The 22,668-nt window shown below is 35.7% G+C and overlaps 1 protein-coding gene across 3 annotated transcripts in view; it reads left to right on the top strand.

Annotated features, from left to right (window-relative positions):
- The window catches only part of Cep112 (centrosomal protein 112), a 407,052-nt gene that overhangs the window by 102,009 nt on the left and 282,375 nt on the right, over positions 1–22,668 (top strand). For all 3 annotated transcript variants that reach the window (XM_034505950.2, XM_076935566.1, XM_076935567.1), the window contains exon 17: positions 3,121–3,200. In XM_034505950.2, the coding sequence (XP_034361841.2) occupies positions 3,121–3,200 (80 nt within the window). The remainder of the gene's footprint in view (positions 1–3,120; positions 3,201–22,668) is intronic.

The raw sequence follows: 22,668 nt of genomic DNA, 5'->3' as shown, positions 1-22,668 counted from the left end.
CCTACAAATAACCTAGTGCTTGTTTTCCAAACAGGCACTGGGAGTAAAGAATGATGGTGCTGTTTACCCAATGAAGAACATGAGGCAGATGCTCACACGCATAGGTTAAAGCACAGGTTAAACCATGCTAGACTTGACTTCTCCCAAAAATCACTGTCATAACTATTAACAAATGTAATGTTAGTTCTGAAACACTAAAGTACAGTTTTTCCAGTGCCTAGCATTCATTGTACTTTATATAATTCTATTGAAATAATTTAAACATGTTCACAGCAGTTTTATATGTAATATATTAGACTGCATTTTTAATTTCTACTGACATAACTTTCTTTAAAAAGGATAATTTTCCCAAAGTTAAGAGAAAAATAAATTGTGCTGTTGTAGTAGTTAGTAAACTCATACTATGAGGTCACCCACAGTGTTAACAGTAGGCTGTGGAGACTAGAGGAGTTAAGAGGCGGTGTGGTCCAGCCTGCTGGTTTGGGGCCAGCCCCAGCTCTTTGTTCCTTTGCTAGGCCATGAGCAATTTACATGCTTTTCTCATTTATATGCTCCTTTTTTATTACCTAAATTTGGAGGATGGAAGGGAATGTGAACCATATTTAGCATATGTTCAATCAGTGTGCTTGAAATCAACTACTTAATAGTAAATTCTCAGGTTTAAAAGTAAACTAGGTGCCTTAACCACCTTCAATACTATAGTTTAATATTAACTATATATTGAAAAAAAGATTAGAAGTAAATCATATTAAATCTTATTCCACATTACCTTTGGGCAACATAGCAAGTCTCTCTGTAAAAAAAAAAAGTATAAGTGAAAAAGAAATGGAAATAAATACAAGTAGTTCTTAAGCAGTAGCATCATCTTTCTGTTGTTTTTTATTTTTTCTTAATGTAAAAATGATTTATATACTATTAAAACACAAATAGTAAGTTGTAGTCTTCCATCAAAATCAGTATGCACTGATTATTTAATTATATATTACCAACAAATATATGAAATATAGATCAAAACAAATCCATAATTTAAAAGGAATCTCAAGCATGCAATCCTAAAATATCCTGTCAAGAGGAACAAACCCAGAACATTTCTTAATGACTGCTGTAGTGTAGGTCAGGGATGCTGGGCACTTAGTAACATAAGTGATAAACAGCTTACAAGAATGTGCATCAGTGCATGTCTCTTGACTGGGGGGGGGGGGGCCTTCTCCCCAACCCTGAAAATCCCCTCTCCCTTCTGAAATGGAGCTGATAGTCTTAGAAATAGTTACTTTTATTAAGGTGCCTCTCACTAAACATCATTAAGTAGTAGAACCAAGATTTGAAAGAGGTTAAGATTGTGTAGTGAGTGATACAGAGCACTTAGAAGAATTCAGAATGCTTGACAACCAGGGCCTGCTTTCTGAAAGGGCAGTCAGCCTTGTGTACTGTGCACATGATGACTGCTATTCATAATGACCTTACATAATCGAGAGATACATATAGTGTTCTATCTGACTCTGTAGCTGTGATGTTTAACATCACTGAGAATTTTTTATGTTCTAGTATTCACAAGAACCTTGCCTGAAGTCACTTGTTACCAGAAATCTTAAATGGCTATTGTCAACCCCATTTGTGGAGGGGACTGAGACACAGCACACTTAATAACATGATAAGTAGGAAGATGACCATTTAAACTTATCCTATTGTTCTATCTAGAGTTTCTTTCTGCCTCCAAATACTTAATGAACAAAGTTTGTTTCTATTCCAATGTAAGATTTTCACACCGTGCTAAGCAGAGTAATACATATCAAGTGTCTGTAAGAAGTGAGACAGCAGTTGAGGTCTGAGCCTGGTAAATTGCGAAAAGACTTTTTTTCCTATGTAGAATAAAATAAATTTAGTGGTAAAAAAAATTTCAAGGTGAGGTGATCCTTCTCATTATAAGAAAATAGTATTTATAAGATATTTTAAATTGATCATTATAGTACCAAAAATTGGGGCTTATGTCTGCTAATTCTCCTGGTCAGTCACTGCCTCAGCATTGTCTTTTCTGCCTCCCAGTTTTGTCTTGATTTAGTGGTTTGCCATCAGAGAAACTAGTAGAGGTTTTTTGATGTTATCATGAAAAATTGCCTCTCCAGCCTCACTGCTAATTTAAAAGAATATAGTTGATTTTACTAATTTATTTGCCTTATACAAAGGTAAAAGTTTAAGATAATTATAAAAAAGAAAGGCCAGAAATATGTGGAATTTGAGTTAAATAGGTTCCAACCAAATTGATTTTAAAAAATCTACTTTTCCTAGTTCTGATGCAGTGTGTGACATGGTTTTAGAGTGTGTGGGGTGGTGGTGGTATGTGGTGTGGGGTGTGTGTGTGTGATGTGTGCCACTCACTAACCATCATTTTTTGTCATTCCTTTTTGCCTCACTGTATAACAGATTCATATTCAGTCCTATGGTGGTGGCTAGCAGGTCTAAGTGGTACTTTCATATACCAAGTTGAGAACTTAGCAGTCAGGGAGACTCTGCAGCCTTACTTACTAGCTGTGTGGGTGCAAGGATAAGTCATTCACTTTTCCCTTTCTTTCTAGCAGTTCAAAATTTTCTTTTCCATATATTAAGACCGACATCATGTCCCATGGGGTATCCATACTGCAGTTTTGAATGTGTGAAAACATTTTCTTTCGCCTTTGTGGTTGGTGTTGTCATCCTACCCACTCAAGGGTTGCTACATGCAGGAGGGAGGCAACCGTGATGTTTGTTCCAGACTTGAGTCAATGGATGCACAAATCATGCTTAGTGAAGGAAGGTTTTATAATAGCCACTCTATATCTGGTCCATGCAGACACATTATTTATCCTAGTCTTCTCAAGCATGTGAAATTTTTTTCCTTTGTCAAAATGATTGGTGTTTTGTGAAGTTGATGTATGCAAAGTCCTTTTTAAGAGAATATAATTATTAGTATTGAACTGAGAAGGAATATTGGGAGAATGTTAAAATATTATTCTATGGATAAACAAGTTTTTGTTGTGAGATATGTAAGTCTGAATTCATATCACAGTGGATTTGAGATTGTTGTTGTTTGTTTTTCTTGAGTATCCATATTGTCCAGTAAATTTCACAAATTCTCTCATGCAGGTTCATGAATTGCAGAGTGAACTTGATAAAGAGAAAGAAGATGCTCAGAGGAAGATACATAAATTTGAGGAAGCTTTGAAGTGAGTAAAAAAAGCAGTCACAAAATATTTAATATTTTAAAAATTGCTCTCACTTGGGGCTGGAGAGCTGGTTGAGTGGTTAAGAGCTTCTCTTTCCACCGACCCAGGTCCTAGTCTCCACACCCACTTGGTGGCTAATGGTTTTGTATAACTTTAGAGCTGGAAGATCCCATGCCCCTCTGGACTCTGTGGGCATGGATGCATGAGTATAATGACACACCGGAAGGCAAACATCTATGCAAATAACATAAAGATAAAGTTAAAAGAAAAATTAAAAACACAAGTTGCTTATATCTCACTGAGAGCCAAGTTGACTAGACTGTGAGTGTCATGTTCACAATAGCCATGTAGGGTATTGCTTCACACTGCTTTTCCATCCTGGATCTCTGTTTTCAGACTTTCTACTAGTTGATTTTTTGTTTAAGTAAAAAAAGCAGTTCAGCTGTTCTTAAGTGATAGGAATGAGAGAAAATAGAACTTAGTAGTTTCAGATGCTCTCTTCCTCTTAAGTGGAAACACATTTTTACAAAATGAGATTTAGGCCTTTGGTCCTTTAGAAATCCCTGTGAAGATTTTGTTGGGTACTAGAGTGTTTTAGTTATCATGTTCACAAATGTAAGAATACTCTTAGATAGCAATCCATTTATCTCCTGACCTGTCATGTGAAGGGCCTGACATTGGAGCTTGTCTTTCTCTATCCATTTATGTAGTATGAATGGACTTTCTGACTGTGTTTGCTTTTTACTGTGTAAGTTTTAGTTGGGACATACCGATTTACTCAATAAATACTTAGTTGTTACTGTGTGTCAGGCAACGTAAGAAAATACATTTAGGAACTTTGGCAGTTGCTATACAGAGCAGACTGGATTTACCTGGAGGAAAGTCAGCATAGCACCTGATCCAAGGGATTCAGGGGAGTGGCTTCCCTGAGTTTTGTGTACCTAGATATTTTTTTCCTGAACCTCCAAACCAGTCATTTACACAAGTGCCCAGAGGGTCCTTCCTATCTATCACGTGCTCCCTGCGAGGCTGCAGCCCAGCTCTTCCCCTTGCTTTATTAGTAAAATGCATTGACTTACTTGCTAAATGAACATTTTAGGATAATTTATGTTCTGTGACATCACAAGAAGTAATGTTTTTATCCACAGAAAGGCTTGTTGCTTATTTGCTCACATCAGCTCTGAACCAGATGCCATGAAGGGGATCAAAAGGCAAGCAGTTGTACTCACTAAACATTAAATTGTCATCTTGATTCATGACAACACTAACACTCATCAAGGGCTTGAAAGGATCATATCAAAATAACACACTTTATTTGGAGTTAAAATAAACTATTTTAGACCTTTAAGTAAAATTTCCTGGTAGATTCATTCCTCCCATACCCTAGGTAGTCATTGTCCCCATTTTGAACAATTAATTGGCTGATGGTCTTAACAGTTTAGAACCTAGTAGGGTAGCAATAATCAAGATGGAAAATAACAGAGGAAGTTATCATGAAGTCAGAACTTGAGACTAAATAGCAGAAGCTGGATCTTTTCCAAATGGAAGATTCCAAGGAGTGGCTGTTAACTCCTCTTGATCTAAGAATTGTGTTGTTTTGTTTGCCTAAGTATGATTTCATTTTGCAGCCTATGATGTAAAAACCTGCCTTGACTTCTTGCAAGCTTTTTTCTTTAATAAGTATACACAAAGGTAAAAATAATCTAGTGTTTAGACCATTGTGTTATAACCTCATGTAGTTATTCTTCTTTATTTCATTTAATAATGGCTGTTTCTTATGTGCAGTTAAATGGATAGTAGAAGATGCCAGAGAAGCCAGAAGTATGTGTATGTAAGTTTATATTTGAGTATCTAACAAGTATAGCACAAGTCAGTGACTTTAAAACATATAAGCAATAATCAGAAAGACAGATTGCTAATAGCAGGCCTGGCAGAGAGGAGGAGCTCTTTATTGATTTCACTGAGAGTGGGGACATGGGAAGGAAGCTCTCCTGGATTTTGGTCTTGTCCTGTTTGGAGATCCTGCCTGCCATGGCTGGCCTCATTTCCTTTCCATCTGTGAGCTCTTACTGAGTGTGCTTGTCTCTCATCTTGGCCTCATCTTTTTAGATCTGCTCCTCCTGTGTCTTAGTTCCCACGTCTCAGGTCTTTTGATTCTCTCACAGAATTCCATCCCAGAATTCTGTAACCATGTAGATGTATTCCTGTTAATGATGATGCTATATTGATTAAGATGTTAGTGGGGAAATTCTGTGACTTTAGTATGATATAGTCATACCCGAGACTTGAAGGTCTGGGGAGTGTATGAGAAGATGGTGCTGATCCTGTCTTTAAGCAGTTGAAAGACCTAACTTAGTATTTGTTTTCAGTTTCAGCTTAATAGTTCAAAGCTATTGTTATTGAAAGGTTCATATATTTGTGATCACATGTCAGTCACTTTTCTTGTCTCTGTGACAAATATCTGACAGAAACAACCCAAAAAGGAAAGACCTTTGAGACTTGGCTTTAGAGGTTTATTCTATCATGTCAGGGAGGGTATGGAAGAGCAGAGTCAGTCATTGGATGGCAGGAGAGGGAGCAGAGATAAGAATGCCTGTGTCCTGCTGGCCCCTACCATGTCTCCAGCCATGGGTTGGCATTGCTCACATTCAGGATATCTCTTCCTTATTCTGTTGGTCCTCTGGAGATGCCCTTACAGACACACCCAAAGTATTCCTCACCACCCTTCCAGGTGGTTCTCTGCTCCAGGATATTGACAATGAAGATTAACCATCAGAGACCACAGTCAGCATTTCCCTTTGTTCGTAACTGGAAAGCTCACTGACTGCTTTTAGGATCTAGAATTACTCTAATGTTACTGACTACTACCAGTCTGTATTTTTGTTTTCTATAGGTTTGATCATTTTCTCTTCTGTTTCATTTTTATTATAGAAAGTAATTTTATTGCCTTCACAAAACTAAAAGTTATCTGAAACTTTAACTGCTAATGTCATGAACTATATGTGGTTTATGTTTTTCAATAAGTAAAGAATACAGGAAACTCATTGACTAACAACTAGAAAAATGCTTGCATCTAACAGAGCCATTTAGTGTTACTGTCTGGACTAATACTGCAATGCTATTGCCTCCTCCTTTGGGGCAGTTAAAATTTGTCAGCATGAAAAGGAACCTGGGCTTGATTCCCAGAACAAAAAAAACTATATAAATACAAAATAAAAATCTCTCAGCACATATAGATGGTATGTTTTACTTTATCCATATTTTAATATTCCTGTATTTATCAAATTTAAGGCTAAGTTGTAGGTACTATAATAGTAAGAAGGCATAGTTTGAGGTAGTGCAGAAGTTGTCTGAAGTAATCAGTGAGGTGTTTAAAATCTTCTTTTTGATTAATAACTTTTTCAAGGGTTTTGCAGTAAAATTCAAAAGGTGACATGAAACAAATAGTTTCATGTCATGCTTTTTAATTTTTTTTTTTGCAATTTTGAAAAGCACACATGAAATATATTTTACACTAGCACTGCATAGACAAATTTTTCTGGTAGTACTAGAAATATAAAGTAGTAATTTATTTATCTCACAAATATAAATATATAGCAAAGAAGCCTCATACAAAATAGCCCATTCTCTACTGTCCTATTTATACAAAACTTAACAAAAAGATACAAGTCATAGACTGAGGAAAAGAAGAATCAATGTGGGGAATGTAAAATTGTGCACATCCATATGTGTGTCTGTTGGACATAGTCTTCTATCCGGCTTTCACTGGTCAGGAAAGACACATGTGTGAAACTAACCCTTCATACACACCCTGGATCGAACAGAATTTGACTCTTCAGTGATGTCTGCAAGGGTCTGATGTGAGTTAAGGAAGGCCTTTCCTATCTTTTGCTCACCTCAGACATGGAGAGCATACTTCCCATGATCCACCTCATTGGCTGAGGAAAATCTGTGACTCCAGTGCTCTAAGACATGCATCTGCATATTAACAAAGGATAGGTAATTGAGCAAGTGTTGCATGTAAAGAAACAATGTGAGGTGTTCTTAGTGACTTATTTGACTAAATTTACATACAAATACAGGTAATCACGTGCACATACACAAAAGTATTTTCTCAAATCAAGGTTTTTTTTTTTTTTAAATCTGTAGCTTTCTGGAAAATGTCTATATTTTTCACATGTTAACTGCCTTTCTAGTAAGACTTTAGTTACATATAGAGTTAATGTGACAAGGTGTAAATGGGGCTTTAAAGCAATTCAATTCAGAGTGTTCTTAAGTTTTGTTTCTATTTGAACCATTAAAGCCTACTCTCAGTGCTATAGCATTCAGTGAGTGTTTACCATCTCATTGAAAGCCCTTCTAGGAAGTTGTATGTGTATGAAATTAGCAGATAATCTTCTCTGCCTACTTTTTCTAGTTTTGTTTAAAGTTAGAAATTACATAAAATACCTTTTTATGTTACTTTTCCAACAAAATGAACTATAGACTAAAAACAAATAATATGGCCTCTCACTTAACATGTATAGTATTTTTAATCTCTTAGTAAGTGGAAAAACAGTTTACCCCTTAAGTTATTTTCAAAATAGGTTTTATTTGTGAACACAATTAGGAAAACTTTCTATAAAGCTGTTTTAAGTCTCCCTTATCTCTGATTGCTTGTTTGCTGTTTTGAATCAACATTTATAATATTATTAGCAACAGGGATTAATCTTCAAATGGGAATGATTTAAAAATATTAAAGCTGCAAAGTTATAAGGACAGTGTTTCTGTCCTGGTATTTTTTATGAACAAATATTAACAGAATCCTAAATAATCATGTGCCTATTCAAAAGGGAGTTTTATTTCAGTGGGCTTTTAAAAAACATTTTTTCTTCTCCCATATATTACATCCAGACTTCAGTTTCACCTCCCTCTTCTCCTTCCAGAACCATTCATCCTCCATTTTCCATTATAGAAGAGCAGACCTTCCTTGGATATCAACCAAACATGGCATAATGAGTTACAATAAAACTAGGCATATACTTCATATCAAGGCTGGATGAGGCACCCCATAGGAGAAAAAGGGTCCAAGAACAGGCAAAAGAGTCGATTCAACTTCTGCTCCTACTGTTAGGAATTCCACAAGACCAGGCTACACAACTGTAACATATGCAGAATACCTAGGTCAGACCTATACAGGCTCCCTGATTGGTGCTTCAGTCTCTGTGAGTCCCAGTGCACCCTGTTTAGTTGATTCTGTGGGCTGTGTTTTTGTGGTGTTCTTGACTCTTCTGGCTTCTACAGTCCTTCCTCCCCCATTCCTCCTAATTTACTTGGCTGTGGGTCTCTGCATCTTCTCCTACCAGTTGCTGGATGAAGCCTCTCTGGTGATGATTATACTAGGCTCTGGTGTACAGGTATAGCAGAATATCATTAGGGATATTTCATCGACTTTTTTTCCAGTTGTTTGGTTCTATCCTAGTGCTCTGGGCTATCCAGCCTCTGGTTCCTGGCCATCCAAACAATGTCAGGATACTAATTCACAAGGCCACCTTGTAGATTCCAGGGTGTTTCCTTTGTACTAGGTTTCTGTCCTACCTCCAAATCCCCCACCCCCACCCCCCACCCCCAGTTCCAGTTGTCCGCTCTGGATTAGTCTAGACCTTGAATGGCAGAGATCATAAGCTCTTACAGTAATTCAACAATAAAACAATCTATCTATGAGAAATATAAATGTAGTAAAATGAGTCCCCAATGACTTTAGACTTGTCATATTTTCTTCTTACTCTGAAACTCATTCCAAAGGGGAATGTTTTTTCTTACACGAGGTTATGTTTAAGCAACCTGTCCTGGGTGTTGGAAGGAACTGTGGATATTGACAGTGTCCACTGAGAAACTGTCAGTGTGTTTATTATTAGTACAATTAAAGTGACTGTGACTGCATTCCTTAGCCTAGCTTCTGCTGTATCATTACAGTTACCCTGAGCATATGCTAGCCCTGGAGCACCTGCAGAGTGAGAACCTGCACTCCCTGTGCTAGGCTGTATCTTTGAGGTTTTCTTAGATATTTACAGCTGCCTCTTCATTTTGAATTCCAGAATCAGGTTTTGTAGAAATTTTGCACGACTTTTTTTGTTGGATTTGTAATACTTTTGCTTTAAATTTTTGAATAAATAAAATTTTTATTTCCCTCTTATAATGAATATATTTCTCCATTAATTTGTCTATCTTAGTATCTTTTATTAAACATTTAAAACCTTTTCTATATTTTATATTTGTTTTATTAATTTATGTTTAAGTAACTCATAGGACACATTATTATATTTTACTTTTTTAAAACAAACAATTATAGTTTTGAATTTTGTATCCCTCTGAACAGAAAGGCAGTTAAATATGAATGGCTATATTTAAAATTTTTGTTTAATTATATCTTTAAAGTTTAAGAATTTTTAAAGTAATTTACCTTGAACTTGCTTTGTTCACAGTATTAACTACACAGTCAACAAATAATTATAGGTTTTTTTTTTCTGTTTCAGTTTTTATGGTGTCTCTCTCTTAGCTTTCTGCTTTATTACAATGTCTAATAAAATCTTTCATGTCATCATGGGTGTGATGGGTAAGCTTCTGGCAATGCATTCTGTTTGTCTAAAGGTTTTTGCTTGGCACATTGTAGCTGATAAAAAGTGTGCTTGTTCCTAGTTTGCTAAGAGGTTGTTTTTGTTTGTTTTGTTGTTAATATTTTTCTTTTGTGTCATACTGAAAATGACATCCTAGGCTTCATGTGTGCTTGACAGACATTTTACCCTTGCCCTGATAAGAATTTTTATATTTTTAAAATTCATGAATTGATGTTACAGCTCTCAGAAATATTCTGCTCATTGAAATAATCATAGAACACTGTGCATATTTTAATATAAAATAATGTAATTTATGAAATAAGTCATATAAATGCATAGATATGGTTTCAAATATTAGACTTTAAATTTCTTGGATAAATGCTAGTTGATCACACTGAACAGTTTTTAAAAATTTTGCTGGATCCAGCTTGCTAAACTTTCCCCAGGATTGTTGTGACTGTGACAGGTTGGCCAGTACATGACTTCTCTTCTTCCCACAGAAAGAAGCATCTTCTGGTTCATGTCAGCACTTTCCTTCAGACTGTCTTGGATAGCTCTTTTTGTGAGGATAGTGAAGTTTCCACTTTAGTCTTTCATGAACATATTGCCCATGTACATTCATTGTTGTCTTTGGTGATCTCATAAAGTCCCCAGTTCAAGTACCATAGCATGATACATTTCACATCCTTTTACTTGGCCCAGATCCCTCTGCTACACTCTACAATTTTTATTTAGCAACTTTATTTTACTGTGTTATTTTTGTATTTATTAGTTTTGAGGAGTTTTCAAAATATATTCAAAATATAATTCTTTTATTAAATAGTTGAAAATATTTTCTCCCAGTTTGGGACTTTTCATTTCATTTTTCCCAATTTATGGCCATAAAAGCATACTTACATATATATTGGGGTAGGAGACAATATGTGTGTGTGTGGCAGGGGATGCATCTGGAGATCATAAGACCACCTGCTGTAGTTTCAGAAGACGGTGCTTAGTGTCTCCCGTGCCTTTACTCACTGCACTTTAAGATGCCTCTCAAGAGCATAGGTTCTTGAACTTGATGCGATCTAGGTATTTGATTTTGTTATTGTTGTTCCTTTATGGAGTAGAGGGTCTGCTGTCATAGCTAAGAAACATTTTTTTGATATCAACTCTGATCACAAAAGCTTTCTCCTATGCTTCTGGAAATCAAACATTTTAGGTCTCATACTTGTATCTAATTGCTCTGCTGAGTTAACATTTTCATGGTATAAAGTGCCTTTCTGTGTTCACTTGGAGCTAATTTGTTTCATGTGAGATCTTAAAGTCCTTTGTCTTTCTCTTTGGGAATGATAAATTGTTTTATCTTTGTGGTGCCCATGCTACTAACTTATTGTCTTTATTCTGTGATACAGTGTGAAGAAATTTAATGTTATGCCCTTGCCATTTCATCAGACTGTCTTCTTTCATTCAGGTGCCTCTCACTTTTCCTGATGTTTTCTGTTGGATGTTTTATCAAGCTATTTTGATGGTAGATTTTTTCCTGAGTGTATCTCAAATGTTGCTCTCTTTTCCAGGTTCTGTAGTAGCTTTCAGGCTTCAGTTTTTATTTTATCCTTCATTACTTTATCTTGAATGGGCTGGACCACATCTGGTTTTGATGCTCTGTTTATTTAGTACACACTTAGAGAGCTACTACAGTTTGTGCACCTTCCTGGGTTCTGTGTTAGACAATCTGGGAGTACACTGTCTTGCTTGTGCTTCATATGGACTTGTTTAATGTCTGTGCTCTTGTAAAGATCAACGACTGGATAAACCATTGCTCAGTTGCCAGGAAGTGCTATGTTTCTAGGAAAATCGCCTGTAGATCCTGTTTTACTCAAGATGCACCTTTTAATAACCTATAGTTTGAGTCTTTGATTTTTCTGAATGAATGTGGATTTATAATTGTCAGTGGATCTTCAACTCATATTCTTATCTGGTTTTCCCATCCATCTTTATTCATTTAGTTGTAATGTTTGCAGCACTCTGTGTCTAGCACACCAGGGTCAGGCATCCTATACTCAAATCCAGGTGTTTTTCTGTGATGTCACCACAGTACAGTCCCCATTAACAAGTAGTTTAATATTTTTAGATGCAGGGCCTTTTATTTGAGAGAGATAGGAGATATCTTTCTAGCTCCAATTTTAATTCCTAAAGCAGATTTCATCTAGTTTCAGGTTCAGCAGTTCGTGCCTCTGCATTTACTGGAGTTTTCCTTATTGAAGGGTTTCATTAGCTTACCTATATGATTCTGTATACTGTTATCAAGATGTTTCCTTTTATTTCCAATTCTAGGTATTATAGTGATCACTTGGAGAGACAATTTGGGAGATGCTAAGCACATGTCATCTTTTTTAATATGCAGCTAGAACTTATCTTTGCCCAGAATTTTTGGCTAGCTTTCTGGAATGTGATAGTGTACTCCTGTGCTCTTTATAATCACATAGTTCAGTCCCTGTTCAGTCAGTACCATCACTTTTGCAATCAATTATTGAGATTCAATGTAGATTCAATTATAGATTAGTTTGTGGCACTAAAATCTAGTTGCATGCTGACCTCTTCTTGACTTTGAAACTTGATTTCTTAAAATAAAGAAGTCCTTGATCTCAGCTTGCTTTGTGGTCTTTTGCTTCTTTTTCAAGAGGATATAGGGAAGCGTGTGGAGCTCGGTGACCTCCTGAGAAGTGCTGCACGGTTAGCTTTCTGCAAAATTAATAAGAGAATCAAAGGCTGACTCACCATCTCCCAAATGACTTTTTTTTTTTTTTTACTCCAGGAAAATCATCATATTCTCTGTTGCCACAAGGGTTCTTTGATTTTTCACACCATTCGGTGTATGCTTTATTAATATAATAGACTGCAGACAACTCCTTCTGAGCTTTTATCCCTTTAAAAAAATGTTCTTGGCATTATTTGTTCACAAAGTGTATGGTGTAGCCATTGTCATTATTATTAGACCAGTAGTTGGTCCTCCTCCACCTCTCTGATCCTCTGTCTCTAATTACACATGAAATTGGTTCCTAGTCCATTCTCTTGGATCCAAGCCAAAATATTGTTTCTGATTTCATTAAGGTTCTTTTCTTAAACCCTTGGCTTTTGCATTTTTTAAGTGAAGTTTTTATGTACCAGGTTTTTCATCTATTAATTGCTTCCTATTACAAACAATACTGCATCTTTCTCTATTTTTGAATTACGATATAAGATGCTGCCTAAGTCTTTCAACCATATTTATCTTCTTAACATTTATAGATACATAATTCTCCAACTTAGAACCCTTTCTCAGCATTACTTCACCCTAGGTCTCATCTCCTTTACTTTTAAAGCTAATTTCCTTTAAAGTATTATTTTACTCATTTCCCCCACCTCACCTCCCACCCCTCAGCCCCAGCTATTCTGCCTTTTTTTCTTCTATCAAGACTGTCCTGCCAGAGTTTCCAGAGACTTCTATGTGGATTTTTGTTGTTGTTGTTGTTATGGCCTTGTTCTTCTTGGGTTTTATAACTCAAACCATTCTTCCATTTTATTCTTTCCACTCAGTATTCTCTGTGTGTTCATCATCGCCTCATCTGGCTCTAGATTATTTTCTTATACACTGAAGTCGGCAATGGCTTAATGGCCATCCTTTGATATCATCAGTGTGCCTTGAATGTGTGTATCAGACTTGGACTGTTGGCTTCATTTAGTTTATGTCACTTATTAGAATATTTGATTCATATTTTTCATTTCTAAACCTCTGTTTTGAAATTCATTTAGTGAGAACTTGTAGTCTCACACCTTTCCATGTCACTTCCATCTGTGTGCTGCTCCTGTCATTCTTCATAGTTTTCTTTCTTCTCTGTTTAGTAGTTTCTCATCCATTCAAGCTTTTCAGCAGACATTATACATTTCTGTACCTGAGGCTCCTTTCTTTGGAACACAGATTTAGTTTGTACCATGTTGAATTAGCTGACAACATCATAATATTTGAGGACTCCAAAATGATTTCTGGATGTTTTGAAACAAGTTCTGTGATTATTGAGCTGTCACCTCTCAGGGACACATGTAGAGTTAACTGCATAGTTCAGAGACAAGGTCATAAAGAAAGTCATGGTTGCTTTCAAATAATCACGGTTGTTAAATAAACAATACACTAAAGTAACAAACAGCTAGTAGATTCATTTTTAACCCTTGTTTGTAAACTTAAAAATTATACTTTAAAGTAGGTTAAAAGGAAAACCAATAATAATCATCAAACATTTAAAAATGAGAAATAATGAAATTGTTACTCATCCAGTGTTGTAGACTATCTCTAAATTTCTTCCTAGACAGATATTAAGCTTTTCTTTCTATCTAGAATATAAAACTAAACATGAAAAAAAATACAAAGTAATGTGAAGGGTGGACATCAGGCTGAAGCGGCTACTCAGTGAGCATCAGCCTTGTGGTGCAAGCATGAGGATCTGAGTTCAGGTTTGTAGCACCCAAGTAAAAGCAGAAACAGCAGCAGTGGTCAAAGGATGGACACAGGTCTCACTGGCCAACCAGTATAGCCAAACCATGATCATCATGTTCAATGATGAGAGTCCAAGGCAAGATCTCCTCCCCCTCCCAGGCACCAGTGAAATTGGAAGCAGTGTAAAGAGTCACCAAAAATAATGTGAGAAAAGAAATAATGAATAATGAATGAATCAAGACTCCATGAGAGTAGTCAAGAAACTACCAAAAGGCGAAAGTTATACATCAGAAGAATGAAAACAGCCAAGTAACATAATCACATGCGAGGCATACAGCCTTTGGCTGATTCTTCTGATTTTAATTGTTTGGCCTCTGTAGGTAATTTGTTTTCCTCCCTCCCTCCCACCCTCCCTTCCTTCCTTCCTTCCTTCCTTCCTTCCTTCCTTCCTCCCTCCCTCCCTCCCTCCCTCCCTCCCTTCTTCCTCCCTCCCTCCCTCCCTCCCTCCCTCCCTCCCTCCCTCCCTCCCTCCCTCCCTCCCTCCCTCCTTTCTTTCTTTCTTTCTTTCTTTCTTTCTTTCTTTCTTTCTTTCTTTCTGTTGTTGTTGTTGTTGTTTTTTCCAAACAGGGTTTCTCTGTGTAGCTCTGGCTGTCTGGAACTCTCTCTGTAGACCAAGCTGGCCATGAACTCAGAGATTCCCCCTACCTCTGCCTCCTGAGTGCTGGGATTAAAGGCGTGTGCCACCACCAGGGTCCCTGTAGGTATTTGAATTTGGAAACTTGCTGTGCTTTTTTGCAACTATAGTTTTGTTTTAATTATTTATTTTACATGGATGGGTGTTTTGCCTGGTCTGTGCACCACATGTGTGCTTTGTGTGCCTGGCACTCTAGAGGCCAGAAGACCACACAGGATCCCCTGGGACTGGTCATGAGTCTCCATGTGGCTTGGGAGTTAAACTAAGATCCTCTGGAAGGGCATCCAGTGCTTTTATCACTGAACCATCTCTCCAGCCACTTAGCTATAGTTTTTTTTACTATATAAGGTCAAATTTGTGTATCATAAATCATATTTTAAATTGAGCAATTTAATATTACAGGATTATACATATACTACCTTTATATAGTTCTAGTTAATTTTTAGCAGCACAACTAAAGCTCTGAGTCCCTTACACAGTTACTGTATGTCATCTACTCCTCCATTGTTTTTCTAACTATGTGGATAATATTACATGATGAACATATGTCATAATCCCTTTATCCATTACTGCTAATAGACATTTGGATTATTTCTACATTTTAATCATTGTGAATAATGCCACTATAAGTTATCAAGGACAGTTGCTCTTTTCAGTTCTTTGAGTGTATGCTTCGATGTGGAATTATTGGGAAGGCTGGTTGTCCTGGTACCTGGCTTCTGTTACTCGTCCTGAAAATGTTACTTGGGAAGTTGGCAGAGCTATGTCTTTGTAGACTCTAGGTGAAGCTACTGTAATAGCCCTCAAAACAAAAATGTCACTGAGACGTTATGTATGGGCTTTCCAGTCATTTGACAATGATACTTTCTATAATTTTCTTTATATTCAACAACATGGATTCAAATGTTGTTTTCAGTTCACAGCATTATACCTAGGAAAGTATGGCTGTGTCAATAGTATTTCTATCAAGTTGGCATAAGTAGTGTGTGTTATCCTTCTTTCTCTACTTTGGGGTTTTATTGCCTTCACTTTTATGTCATACCAATGAGCAGAATTCTCTGCTAATTAGTGATGAAAGCACTCTTTTCCAGTTTATATTTATATCTATTCATATATAACTGTCATAATAAAAACAGTAAACTAAACCAAAGCATTACCACTTTGTACTTTATGGTTACAGTAGAATTATTAGATGCATGTCTCAAAATTAATCTGAATATATATTTATTATATATATCAAACAGGCTTTATCTTAATAATTTATAAGTAATTTGTTCAGAATATTATAGTTTGCTTTTCTTAAAACCAGAATTAATTGTATTTAAAGTTTGATGTTAAACCTAAATTACTAGACGACATTAACAAGAATTTACCTTTATAGGTGGATTACAGTTATTTAAATTTATATACCCATTGCTGTGCATGCAATTTTGTCTGCTGTGTTCGAGTATGTAAATATTGGTGTATTGTGTTTTTGAAAATTATAAAAGTAGTACCAATGACAGTGAAAAGAAACCAGATCTTCACCCGTGCAACTGAGCCAAGAAGCTAGTTATCAGCCATGGTGAACACAGTGCTTCTGCATCTAGTTCGTTCACATTAAAGAGACAAAGTTCTGTAACACATCTGAAGTGATGATAAAATGTCCCTAGTGATGATACATTTTTATATATGTTGGCTGTTAGCTATCAGAAAATAGAAATCTAGAAAATAAGTTTTGTTGCTAACAAATTTTCATAAATTATCTTTTGGTCTGGTATTAATTTTAGTAGTGAAGTTCTTTCTCATAAGGTCCACAGGTTCCTTTCTGAATACACCAGGGTATATAGCAAATCCCCAGTTTTGAGGATGGAACCTAGGGTCTCCTGTGTGCTGGGCAAGCAGGCACTTTATTCCTAAACCACATGCCTGCCCCAGTTTATCTTATACATAGTATAATTTACACAGAAGTTGTAAGAACACTCCTGTAAGACATGGAGAGTGCATGCTGTGTGTGTGTAACTAAGGATTTCTAGCAGGAACCAAAGCATGTCCAACAGGTGGCCCTGCTTCCCTGGAGGGCGGGCATTGATTAAAGGATGCTAGCAGAGTGGTGGATAGACAAAGTGACAGTGCAGAAAGACTGGCTTTGCTTAGTAGTACTGGCAATAGGCTAAATGCAAAGGAGGGATTAGAAAAGAGTTAGCAGTGAAGAGAGCTGTCTCATCGAAAGGAATTAATATTTCAAGAACATGAATTGTATGACATGTTAATGTCTGATCAAGAAGTCAGGAGTATAGCAAACAGACAGGACTGCCTGGAAGAAGGCTTTTGTCAGATAATTATAAACAATAGATTAAAAAAGTTAAGTACATCTAGCATTGAAAAATATGCTTTTATTTCCTCATTGAATTTCCTTTATTTTTTCCTAAATCATAGCTCTTGAAGTTTGGTGTCATGAAAGTTAATGAGGGTTCTTTACAATTAGTAACTGTTAAATTTTAATCCTCTAATTTTTATTACCTGATATAAAATTTATTCATTTTAATTGTAGAAAACACAAATGTCAAGGAACTTTGAAGAAACTTCAGTAATTTAAACCATATATATCACTGTTCTTAGTGAAAAATGAAAACACCCCAAAGGAGGTTTTATGTGGAGTAAACAAGGTCTGGAAATGGTCTGTATTGAGACCTAATGGCCTTTTGATGTCTGATTCTTTGATTTTGTCTTTTCTTTTTAAAGGGGTGCTATGTGATTATAATTAGAAACATTTCAAGTTCTTTACTTGGAGAGCTAATTGTTCCTTAGCTCACGCCATGATGACTAATAGTTTACTTCTAAATGGTAGTAGTGTTTGAAACGATTACTAAGGAGATTAGCCATGTTTAGTGAAGAATGCTCCAGTTCTTCATGAAGGTTTTACCATGTCTATAATGTGGACTCATTTATTTTGCATGTTGTGGCTCTCTTGTGTATATTTATTATATACTAAACAGGTCTTATTTTAATAATTTCTAACTAATTTGTTGTGAATTAGTTTGCTTTTTTTGCAATTAGAATTAAGTATATTTTAAGTTTGGTGGTAAACCTAAATTACTAAAAGGCATAATGAGAATATACCTTAATAGGTGAATAATGGTTATTCAATTTTGTATCAATATAATCATTTGTATTATCTTGAAAAAACTTATCCATATAATTTAGTAAGTCCCAAAATCTGAGCATAATTTTCTTCTTACAAATAGCTTTCTTGAATAACAGTGTGATGTTAATGAGGGCCCAGCTGTTCTCTCTTCTCCACTCTGCTGGAGCATCTGAAACCAGTTTAGAACCCGAGCAGCCAAAGCTTGCAGCTCATTGTAAACATTCCTTAGCTCCAGTGAGCATGCTGATGTAACCCTCCCTCTGCCAAGCACAATGGGAAGCTTGCAGGAGGGAGCAATATGTGACTGCCTTGCTTCAAGCGGAGAAAGAAATGTATTTTCTCTTAAGTGGTTCTTTGTAGACATGTCATCGTACATTTCTTCTCATGAGGACACATGGAGTGTGATGGTCAGGGAGCTTCTTACTGCAGAGACATTTGTGACACTATTTCACACTATACGTTTAATGTGCAACATGAGATTCCTCTTAGGCTTATTGGATGCTTTAGAATTCAGCAAACTCATTTTAAAGCAGCTTATATATTTGGCTTCTTGAGTTTTATTCCAATTCCAATTCCACTTTTACAGTGAAATGTGGTAAACTAAACATGATTGGGGAGTGAAGCCAGCTAGTAATGTAAAGCCTGACTTCATTTAGTATTTAGTAAACAGAAGACATTAATGCCAAGTCTTCAAAAGACTCCTGTGTGGTTATCTGCTGGGAGAGATGGAGTTTCAGAAATGAAGCAACTTGTCCAGCAGCTCATAAATGATCTGTTACTGAGCGACCTTCATACCTGGGGCTTCTGAGTCTAAATCTCTTATCCAGACAAAAAATTTAAATTTTACTTTCTCTGTCACCAAAGGGCTTTTTTAAAAAAATTGCCTGTTGTTGTTGTTGTTGTTGGAGACAGGGTTTCTCTATGTAGCCTTGACTGGTTTGGAACTTGTTAATAGCCTAGGCCAACTCATCTTGCTAATGATGTTACTGCCCTTGCCTTTCAAATACTAGGATTCTATTCTAGGCTTAAGTTACCACTCTAAACTTGACAAAATAGTTTTCCTTTTGTGCTTTCTAAATGACTTGAATCAAATTATTTAGAAGTATGTCCATTAACCCTATATGAGTCTATTGTACCCCAGAAAGCTGCTCACTCCATTCTCTCCTACAGCATATCTCACTTTTTCTGCTATGATTATTGGGCCTAGATTGGTTTTCTGATCCAAACTGGAGACCAGTTTGTTTTCCCCTGAGGCTCAAAGACCTATGTTCTACAGTTGATAAAGCTTCTAGGATTAACAACTTTGCATGGGTTTGGCTCAGAAGTCTCTTTTGTTAACCATCATTTATAGTAGTCCTCTCAGACTATGGAAATTTGAAATCTAAAAAACTGGTAGACTAATGCAAACAAATTTAGAAGTTGAAAACCTAGGAACTTGGTGTATTAGCTATTATTTTTATTTTGTGGCAAAATAGATAAGAACTTAAGGGAGACAAATTATTTTGGCTCACGGTTTGAAGGTGTAGCCCATTATGATTGCCATGAACAGGAGGCTGCTTGCTGGGTTCTGGATAGAACAAGTACCAGGGAAAGAACTCCAGTGTTCTACTTTCTCCTTTTTCCATTTTTATTTAGTCTGCACACCTAGTCAGTTTAAAGATGAGTCTTCCTTTCTTTGTTGAGCATCTCTGAGAAACTCCTCACCAATGTTCCAGCAGTTTCTCCTAGGCCCAATCTAGGCCCAATAATCATAGCAGGAAAAGGGAGATATGCTGTAGGAGAGAATGGAGTGAGCAGCTTTCTGGGGTACAATAGACTCACATAGGGTTAATGGATGTACTTCTAGTTATAAATTCTTGTCACATTACAAGGAAGACTAACTTTCCCAGTTATCATGATGAAGATTTGTTAGCAGCCAAAATGGACTATAGTCATACTGAAGTTTTCATCAGTTGCATTGATGGAAGGTAACTGGGCAAATGTAGTGGGAAGCAGAAAGTCTGTAAGACTGTAGATCAGGAGCCTAATGTACTTCTGTCCCATGTCAAAAGAAAGCCTTTTCTGAGACCTTGCATCTTCATAATACACAGGCATTTTATTGAGTTACTATGAGTTTGGAGATTTATTTAGTTGAGAGTGAAATTAAAAGCGACTAACTGTGGCCTATTTATTGTAATTGCCGCATACATTACTTTTTAAAGGGAGACTTTTTCTTGGAAAGAATGAAAGTGAATTTTATTTTTTTCCTTATCAAAACTATTGCAGATTATGAAAGTATATTATATCCAAGTATGAAATAGTATGGGAATAGTTTAATTCTGAAGACTCCTTAGAAAGTTTAAGCTGTATCATTTATAAATAAAATTAGCTTATTGCCACTTAGTTTAGTACTTTGTTGGTATTTTGTTTTGTTTCTCCAGCTATTATAAACTCTTAAAACTTGTGTAAAATCTTAAAATTTTATAACACTTTTTATTTGGAAAAGATTAGAGGCTAATATATAACACCACTTCTCCTGTTAGATTCAGAACTCATTTTGGAAAGCAGGAGGTCAGGAAACCTCTCCACATGAGGCTAAATGTACTCACCAGCCCACATCAGAGCTTTCCCTAAGGGACCATGCACTGATGAAAGGCCAGCCCTGAATAGAGAGGAAAGGAACTGAACACACAGTTGGTCTTATTTCATCCAGAGTTAAGGGTTGTTAGTCTGTGTGAAAGGAGAGGCAGGGAACTTTTCTTGCTGAAGAAGTCAAAGTGCTTATTGTGTGGGCAATTAATTTAATATGGGAAAGTTGCAGACATCCAACACACATATTTACATATAACTAATGTTAATGGTTTATAATTATTCATATATTTTAATATAAGAAAGAATGTCATTAGGCAATATCTTTTGTTTTTCTCCAGAAATAAACATCTTTCTTCTTCACATTTTATAAATCTGCCATGTTTGTGAATAATACCCAGATTAGTCTTTACTTAAATCCTTCAAAATTTTTGATACTTGTTTTATTTCCCAGAATATGGTTTGTCTTAATTAATGTTCTGTGTACTCTTGAAATGGTTATTTATTCTCTTGTGTTGTGGCAGAATGTTTTATGAATGTCATTAAGGTTGGGTTTACTGATAATTTATTTAATTTCTGTTTGTTTTACTCTGTTTTATTTTTCTGTGAATTATCAATAATGAAGGATATTTAAATTGACAGTTCTAATTAAGCATGTGTTTTCCTTGGTAGTTCTGTAATTTTTATGTTTTTAACTTTTGTTTCCTTTTGGTAAACTCAGTAGTTCCTTAAGTATGAGGAAATGACCTTGATAACATTCTTTGTTCTGAAATCTACTTTGTATAATATTAATATAGCCATTCTGTTTACTAAATCTTGATATTTTTAAAAATAGTTTTACTTTGAACCTATTGGAATCTTTCTGTCTAAGCAGCATAAAAAGTTGGTTAATTCCTTCTTAATCATTTTGGACAGCCATTGCCTTTTATTTAGTGTATTTAAACCATTTATATTTAGTGTCACTAATAATTTTAAATTTTAAATATATACACATTCACCTGCCTGGTTGTGGCTTATTTTTTCTTTATAAAGTGACTGTATCCTTTATTCACAAATACAAACTTGGATAGAATTTCTGATAATTTTGACAGGGAAAGATATTAAAATAAACTTTCATTCATTTCATGAAAAGAATTTTTTTTTTGAAAAGAGGTACTGCATGTGGCAATGATAGAATATAGGCCACAATTAATTTATTAAAGAAAAAGTAAAATATAGATTTATTTTTGGATTGGTTAGTTGTTTTTTATTGTCTCTATCAATTATTTGCTGTCTTATAAGTTAATTTATGATTTAGCTTACATATTTTAACGTTGTTACAATATACCTTCAATTGATGTTAGACTAATTTATACACAAGAACCTATGATAGATTATTGCCTTTCTCTTTTTCAGTACTATGCATTATTCTTGTTGTGCATTTTACCATTATACATTATAAAAAGCCATCATTTGTCTTTATTTTCATTTGAAGTGAGTTATTTTTAAAGACACTTAATTATAGAAATGAATCTCAAACTAGCCTGTGTAATTACAAATCTTGATAATATTTTCATATTCTAATCTGTATTGTTGCCTTTCAACTTGGAAGACTCCCTTTTTTGTTTCTAGGAATGCAGGTCTCCTGATGATAGTCTTTAGTCATCTGTGTATCTTGAAGGCCTTTCCTTTTCCCATGATTTTGAAAGATGATTTTATCAGTTATAGAATTCTAAGTTGACAGGGCCTTTATTTATTTATTCGTTTATTTTAAACCTTTAAATTCCATTTTTTCTTTTCTCTTTTTTGCAATTTTATTATTTTAAGTTCCTTATCCCATTCCTCCTCCCCCTTACACTGAGATGGTGCTTCCCCCAACCCCCTACCTCGTACCAGACCTCCTTCCCTGGGACTTCTCTGAAAGATTAAGTGCATCTTCTCCCACTAAGGCCTGACCAGGCAGACCTCTGCTATATTTGTGCCAGGGGCCTCGGGCCAGCTCCTGTATACTTTTGGTTGGTGTCTCAGTCTCTGGAGTCCCTGGGTCTGGG

This window comes from Arvicanthis niloticus, chromosome 6 (genome assembly GCF_011762505.2).
Source record: "Arvicanthis niloticus isolate mArvNil1 chromosome 6, mArvNil1.pat.X, whole genome shotgun sequence".
In the NCBI taxonomy this organism is placed as follows: Eukaryota; Metazoa; Chordata; class Mammalia; order Rodentia; family Muridae; genus Arvicanthis; species Arvicanthis niloticus.
The sequence above is the reverse complement of the archived record's forward strand: the minus strand, read 5'-3'. Positions and strand labels throughout refer to the sequence as shown.